This window comes from Vollenhovia emeryi, unplaced genomic scaffold (genome assembly GCF_000949405.1).
Source record: "Vollenhovia emeryi isolate VEMERY1.0 unplaced genomic scaffold, V.emery_V1.0 DF939274.1, whole genome shotgun sequence".
In the NCBI taxonomy this organism is placed as follows: Eukaryota; Metazoa; Arthropoda; class Insecta; order Hymenoptera; family Formicidae; genus Vollenhovia; species Vollenhovia emeryi.
Window position 1 is genome coordinate 291,424 of NW_011967092.1, and position 8,492 is coordinate 299,915.

The following is an 8,492-nucleotide window of genomic DNA, read 5'->3' on the forward strand; positions in this document are numbered from 1 at the left end:
GCTGATGACAGTTGACACAATATCGATTTGAACTATTGAAAAAAAACATTTTAAACTATTTCTAAAATTCATTGCAAATAAACAGAAATAGTTTCTTAATAAAACTCTTGCATACATTTTTACACTAATTTCATTAATGTCAAAAGGCTTGTTTTCTGTTCCTACACTAGTGAACTAGTGCAATAAATTGGAGTAAGACAAGCATATTTTTTCTCATTCTAGCTTACTGCACTAGTTCACCAGTGCAGGAACAGAAAACAAACCCAAAGACGTGTGGTTCAAGAAAGCACCTTTAGCACTGGCCATTTTGCCATCCCTGAGCGCGCGAAGTTCTAGCTTTGCTATTCGAGATGTTTAAACTGTTCCCATTTGAAAACTATTATAGCTTCGACTTTTTCGTATTAGAATTTTTGTCTCAAAATGTTACAAAGTACTTGTCATTAAAATATTTATCGCCAGTTTAGGTACACCCTGTATATGTATACCTTTCAAAGCTTTACATGTTTCTGAGATTTTGAGAAGAGCATCATTATCGATAGATTGGCATTTACGTAATCGTAAGTGTGTTAAAAGTCTGCCGCAATTATGAAGGAAGCTTATGAAATGCGAGACAGAAAAGTCACTTAGTGTAAGATCTAACTGTTTCAGACGTGCACATCTAAGTGTAAAGTAACGAAATATGTCACGAATACATGCGAAATTCATACGACACACATTACGCACGTTTAAGGGGTTACACCACTTTAGAGCCGTAGAAAAACAGCTATTTTTAAGATTTTTTTTTGAGACAATGGTTAAATAAATGAAAATCTATAAAAAGGTAATTATTCTATAGATATTTAAGAACACGAAAAATATTTTTTTGTTTTGTTTTTCAAATAACATGACGTCACTGGGGCTAATCCATTTATCCTTGTTTTTCAGGAACGTCAAATCGGCGTGCAGCATAACTGCAAAACAGTTGAACCTAGAACAAAAAACCAAAATTTTTTATTTTCTACACAGTATTTACTAATGAAATATGTAGGGGTTTTCGAAATATGGTTTTTTGACAAAATGGCGAACATTTGAAAAAACGTGTCATTTTTTACCTAAAAATTTAGTACAAAAATATCCGTAACAAAGACAATTTTTAATATATCGCAAAACCCCTACTTATTTCATTAAATAATTTAGATAAGAAGATTGTCTCCAAATTTTAAGTCAATCGGATAAAAATTGTAGAAGTTATGCTGCACGCCGATTTAAAAAATGTCATTCTGAGAAAAACGCGTTTAAAGTTTTACGTAACAATATTTCGTGTATAATTCTTGCTCAGAAAATTAATTTATTTGTGGCAAATTTATGTTTTTTATAGCAATATTATATTTAGTTACAAGAAGATAATTTGTATAGATATGCGACATTTATTTCCAGAGATTAAATTTGTGTCTCAGAAACAAATGGCCATTTCGTTGGATCAAAATTTACTTCTAGTTGATTCACGTTGCATCATGCAATATGGCGGATAAGTGCTAAAGGACGCCACAACGGTTCGTTGTCCTTCTGTATCTGATTTGTCATATGTGTGCAGTGTGCAGTGTTATATGTTAAGTGTGCTTAAATCCATTATAAAAATGGAACATAGTGTTCAGAAAGTTTTAGATACAATACATTAACAAGGATGGAGTGAGAATACGATAAGTAAGTTTGCAAGAGAATATCTTACTCGTCAGACCAAAGTGACGCGTACCTTTCAATATACAGACCAATTTTTACTTTTCTGTGTTATTATCTGACAATGAGAATAAATATTTATGATTAGAGTGAATATTAGTTCCATTGCTATTAATTGGAATAAAACAAAATTGTGAAAAGAAGTTATAATTATTTAGGTATATTTAATTTATTTGTTAGAAATATATAATTTATAAAAATGTAAAGAAACTTGATATTTGCAAATAAATAACTCATTTCAAGGAAACAAATAATTTTTTGTAATAAATAATACTTATTTAAAAAATAAAATAAATCGTTTATTTGCTAGAAATAAAATTTTATTTCGCCGTATTTAAATAAGAGATTTATTTCAGTGAAATAAACATTATATGCCACAAATAAATTTTCAAAGTCTTTTTTCTCAGTGTACACTGAGAGAAAAAAGTCGATATATTCAAAAACAAACGTTACTTGTGATATTTTTTTCGATATTTATTGGTTATAAAGAAATTTCGCTGTGGCAACAGAATATATTTCTGTAAAGTATCTAATTTTTGAAATTACTTGTTTAAAAATTTTCATTTAATTCCTGCTCAGAAAATAAATTTATTTGTAGCAAATTTATGTTTTTTGTAGCAATATTATATTTGGTTACAATAAGATTAATCTTTATATGTAGATATACGACATTTATTTCCAGAGCTTAAATTTATGTCTCAGAAACACTACCAGAAGATTCAAGTCATCAACCAGAAAACAGTACAAAAATAAACGAACCACAAATACCTAGGTAATTCTCAATCTCAAAATCTTTCAATTGAAAATGAAACAAAAATTATCCGCAACGAAACTCATACATTATATCCGTGTTTATAATTAAGAAAAATATATATACATACATATATAAAAAACGAAATCCAACGACACTCAGTATATAACACTTGCAGTCTTGGTAGGGACATAGAGTATATCTCGGATTACCTTGATAAGATAGCCGTCCAAGTAACAGCACGGCAATAGTCAGTATGAATTCAATCATCGTATTGTGAACATTAAAAAGCGAAAGTAAAGTTTTAAGTAAAGTGAATTAAATATCTTAAGGTAAAAACATATATTAATTTTTATAATAATAATAAAACAAACAAACAAATTATTTAAACTCTTTAAAGAAAATGAGACCTCCAACCAAAACTCTCGAGGAGGAAAATGAAGGTCCCATCGACGGAGTTTCACTACAGGATTACCACAGGACTACGAAGATAGATATTACTTATGCAGAGCAGCTGCCTAACAAAACTAACTAACGAACCAATTTTTGTATCAAAATTTTTTTCCGTGGCACAAAATGTGCGAAGAATGTTATTATTCAAGACCGATTAGAGGAATAAACTCTTATATAAGAAAATCAGAATATCATTCGATAAGGTCGCATTTGTTTAGATTATCATGGGAAGAAAAATGTGTTGCATAAGATGCAAAAAAGAACTATTATATGTAAAAAGAGCCATATTCTGTAGAAATTTTATCGAGGAATATTTAGTTAACGAGGATAATTTTAAAATAAGAGACAACGTATATATGAACTATGAAACAGAAACTATAAAACGATACTAACAAAAATATTTTGATAAAAAAAGAGAAGAAGAAAACTATCAAGGTAAAAATTAATATACTATATAACATAAACCACAATCATATACACGCACACATATTACAAAAAAATAATCACCGCGCAACAAAAATAAAATTAAAATCATAACTTTAGGATAATGGCAAACCAACCCAGCACTAGCAAACAAGAGAATGAGCGCCCTGTTGCCGTGGTACACCCATTCAATCCTGGACAAATATACGCTCAAGAAATGCGACGGTATAGGTATGTGCTTTCAAAAAAAAAAGAAAAAAGAAATAAGTGGGAAACATTTATTAATTCCAATAAATTAATTTAGAAACGTTTATTAATATTTTCATTGCCTTTTTCCCATTTATTTGGCTTTTAAATAATTCTGATTTATCCTAAGTTAGTATTATAAGAGCGTTCAATTAAATATATAGACATTACTTAATTATATAATTTCCGAGTTTAAATGGCTCATACGTGGCAACATAATGTATCACGTTACCACGTATGACTTAAGGGGGAAGGTGTTACGGACGTATAATGACAACGTATAATATAATTTTAAATAAAAAAATTACTCGAATTAAATTATTAAATGAGACTCTCAAGTGACTGAAAATTGTACTGGAACATTCCTTGATATTGTTGCCGTGTGATCCCGCTTATGACAATGGCTTGTTGTCGGGTGCGTTATCGCCACTGACACACGTTAATTGCCGCGCCGCTCTGTGCGCGGTGTAGAATTTCTTTGATAGCCTCTCTCGAGAGGTGTTCTCTTACGAGAACAGAAAGGATTCTTTTAGGAGATGATTCTGGTCGGAGGTCACTCACTCGAGACACCGTTGAACTTCACTGTTTGAGATAGACTTTATTTACCGTATAGAGATTGGTTGACGGCAGACCGAAGGCCTAACGGACAATACGCTTCACGCGTAAACGTATACAGTATCGGATGACGCGTGATAGGCAAGTGCCCCGATCTCGTGCGTTCCCTTGGTTTTAAACCCGATGATCGAATGGTCAGCGTTCTCGGTACTCGATCGAGGTTACTCGTAATCGGGCCTAAAACTTGCTGACTTCTTCTTCGAAAATTAAGTAGGTTGCGCGTTCGGGCTTTTGTGGCCCGATCGCGCAATCTTTTGGCTTACGCTAGTATTCTTATAATTACATTGCTTAAATTGCTTATTTATATACCCTCATTACCTCCTTATAGAATTGGGGTACAACAATATCGATCGTCTATCGAATTACAACCCAAGCGAAGCAGGTACCACGGTAGCAGTGATAACTGTTGCCAGGGTAGTGTTTCGAACAGAGAATTCATTTCTCCTCCATTTAAAATATCGTGAGGGGGGGATTCTACTGTAAATATAAGGAGAACCTTCGGAAGTTTTATTTAGTTCTGCTCAGCTTTTGGTTTGTGTTTTTGAGCTTGCTTTAACTCTACAACAGACTTAGGACTCAGTTCTTTTTTAAACTGTTGATTCGAATTTATTCCGATTCAAGGAATTGATAACTCTAAAATAAAGTAAGATTTAGAATTTATAAACAATAATTTATTTCAACGAAATCCTCCATTTCATCTGAACGCTGCCAAATAGTGTGGCGAATAGATTTCCTAAATCAATTTGATCGCTGCCAATAGAGTGGCGCACAAAGAATCAATCTCCTACCTTATGACACAAAAAAGAAAGGCGGAAAACGCGTACAATTAAAGAGAATTAAATACCAGATTGAGAAAGCCTTATCTTCTAACCAAAATCCAAATTCCCTCTTTGAAAAACTTCATAAATTATTATCTGAGTTTGAAAACAACGGACAAGTTAAAAAATAACTATCTTACAGACTTATTTCCTTGGATTTTAAGATTAAACTAATCATTAGATTCACACAATCAAGTCCAAATCCCCGCTAAAGCACTTAAATGTGTCGACCGAAAAACGGACGAGACTTTAACTTTGTCAGACCGTGACAGTGGACTAGTTGAGGATGTCATGAAGTTGTGTCTTTCTATTGGCAACGCGACCATAAAGTCGTCGCCTTCTCTTCTCGTTCGTTATTTGTTTATAGGCATCATTTCCTTCAGCGACTTTCGAAAAACCCCGAGTTTCATTCTTGAGTGTTAGATTCTAATCAACATATGGGTCTTAGAATCCCTTTTTTTGGTCTCGGGTTGCACTTATGTATAATAAGGGCGGTCCGAGGTCTGCGACCCGGCAACGTTATCGTCAAAATTACGGGCCGATGTTTACGAAGAGCACTTTCGGCGAACGTGCTAAGACCAATATATTGCGGAAGTTTATATCTCGAAATTGCCCTCTGAAGGGCCTGATCCCATCCTATTTGTTATTTCTCCCTTTTTTTCTACTATTTCAAACGACTATCGACTAGCAACAATCTTAAGCACTTTATGTTTCGAGTTTTTATAAAGTGAAACTTTGACACAGTTCTGAACAATTTTTTGTGGGAAAGGGACTCGTGCGTTTGCTAGTCGATATCCGTTGATTTCTAAGTAATTATTTTCCAAGGAAAAATATTCCTTATGGTTTTTTGAAAGAGAGAAATCGTGGAGTCCACAGAACGTAACACAACAAAATCTTAAAGAATTAAAACATCTGCTTACTTCTAGAATATTACAAAAGTTAACAAAAGTGTTTCAATTCTAGTATTTTCATATTGATTTTTATAACACTTTTTAACTTTACGTAGAATTTCCCAAGAAGAACAAAAAGTCAGAATGATGTCAATTTGATGTCATATTGACCAAATTTATATCAAATTTTGGTCAATTTGATGCCATATTAACCAAAAGTTGACATAAATTTGGTCAATATGACATCAAATTGACATCATCCTGACTTTTTGTTCTCCTTAGGTTCTTAGATTCTGGCAGTATTTTTTTTAAAATAAAATTTTGTAGAATTATTTCCGGCAGGGATTTGCGGCGGAAAGAGAAAGGTACACGGGGGGAGAGAATTTTCTCTTAAAATTTACCCTGAAAATCGTGGGACAAGGCACTTTAAAGAAATTTATAGGAGTTTTTTTAACTTTTGCCGCACAATTTATTATTATAGTAAAATGTATACTAACAATAAGTACACAATTACTATCAAAAAGTATAATAAAATTTCAAAACACTCATAAAATTCTTCGAAAGACTATGTTGTTGCATGATTTTCAGAATAAATTTTAAGAGAAAATTCTCTCCGCGTAGTTTAATCGGGCGACGAATTTATTCGGAGCAAATTGTGGCTTGAAGGCCGAAACGCCGTGTGACATTTCTCAACATTGTATCGTGTAAAATAAAAAAAACACGTCGTGTCATCAATTTGCGAATTCGCGCTCTGCCGGCGGAGCTGATGTAAGAGGCAGCGGGAGTAACGGTTTCCCGTGTTACTTATTGGGTATCATTTCTACGACAGGGTTGAAACAAAGATCGTGAAAAAGCTAAGATCAAGCTAATATTATTACTACGATTTGCACATTTCGAGAAATGTTGGATCGTCACCAGTGATGCGATACGATTAATATACCTTGCCTAAGGATGAGGCATTACGACTGTTAAGATAAAAATTGAATTCAAATGATTCTGTAGATTTCGTTATAAAAAAAAATTACAATATTTTCATAGTTTTATGGAAAATGAGGGAAAAGTTATTGTCTCAGTGAAAAAATGATGAAGAAATATTGCAAAAAAATGAATCAGACTATGTAATTACCTGCACCAATTTTTAGCTTTATTGGAGACTCGGTTTTTTATTTAATAATGTTTCAGAAAAAGTTGAACAATTTCTTGATATACTGAAAAGTGGCAAGCATTAATGACCGCATTAAAAATGAAGTATACCTCCGCAGTTTATAATTCGTGTACTAAGAAAATATGCCCAAGCAGAACAAAAAATTGCAATAATATCAAAATGACATCATAATGATTATCAAAAGTCATTTTAATCATGACAGAATATTTATGTAATTATGATTTTGAAATTTAGAGGTGCTGTTTGGAATAGTTCGCGATATTTGAACTTAGATTATTTTCGATATTCATAATTATATGTTACAACTTAAATATAGCTTTAAAATGTTCTTTTTAATAAAAATTATACTAACATAATAAGAATATGATGTAAGTGAAGCGATTATCGTGAAATCAGTAAGCTATTTAATACTTTTGAGATTATATAGAATCTGTTATAGTCTTATCTATATAATATAATAACTTCTTATGTATATGGAAAATGATTTATGATTAGCAGAAGGTGCCAAAAGTGCAAGTTACTCCAGCATCCCCTTAATTCGTGAGCAAACAGCGAGAAAGACACGAGCATCGATATACATATCTTATAGTAATATTCTAATGAACTAAGACTATTAATCCTTGTGTACTTTATAAATCTATTCGAAATGTTTTACCCAATCACAATTGTGTTCATGTTTCTTTGCAGTCAATAAAGAAAGTTATTCGCAAGTATAAAATCAGAGCAAGAAATAGAATTCGTGAAGTAAATTCACATTTTTCCATGTTAAATAAAATAGGAAATAAGTTCTTATTTTGAAACACTTTTTGCTGAATAACTCAGATTAGTCATTTTATTATAAAAGCAATTCCTTTTGTACGAGCAAAATAATTACATTTTATTTTAATTAAAAATAATTATATTTTTTATACGCAAGATTGACCCGTTTGAGAGAAAGACAATAAATAATACTTTTGTTGATTATATTTATTTTACTTATTTTCCTACCTACTGCTCAAATTTTTCGAAAATCTAGTAGCAAATTGTAGAAATATATACACTGGTCAAAAAAATTAACGCAACAAGAAATTTACATCAAAATTTGGCGAATTTCAAATAAGCGTAACTTCGCGAAAACTGGTCAAATTGAAAAGTTTTTTTTTTCATTTTATAGGGCAAAGTCTCTGCTTTAAGAAGCTCTTATTGGAATTTGCATTCACTCTTCCCATTTCCCGGAACTTTCTCAAAATCATGACCATGTTTCTTCTCTAAAAAATTGCACACTTTGACGCACTGTGCGGAGTGTTGTAATTTTTCTTCGCCAGTTCTGCTTACGGTATCAAAAAGTGTATACTATACTTTTCTCTTCAATTAAAAAAAAGAAGTTCCTACGATTTTTTTTCGCCAAATCACAGCTCATTGAAATAACCCTTGTG

At 32.0% G+C, this 8,492-nt stretch overlaps 1 protein-coding gene across 3 annotated transcripts in view; it reads left to right on the plus strand.

Annotated features, from left to right (window-relative positions):
• The first annotated feature begins 2,342 nt into the window (after nt 1-2,342).
• LOC105559414 (prion-like-(Q/N-rich) domain-bearing protein 25) overlaps nt 2,343-8,492 on the plus strand; it is a 31,725-nt gene continuing 25,575 nt past the window's right edge. Inside the window, exons 1-3 of one of the 3 annotated variants that reach the window (XM_012007672.1) lie at nt 2,343-2,799; nt 2,868-3,355; nt 3,464-3,574. In XM_012007672.1, the coding sequence (XP_011863062.1) occupies nt 3,502-3,574 (73 nt within the window). In that variant the 5' untranslated portion in view covers nt 2,343-2,799; nt 2,868-3,355; nt 3,464-3,501. Of the gene's footprint in view, nt 2,800-2,867; nt 3,356-3,463; nt 3,575-8,492 lie in introns of those variants that run through there. The other 2 variants (XM_012007671.1, XM_012007673.1) reach the window with 2 other exon arrangements.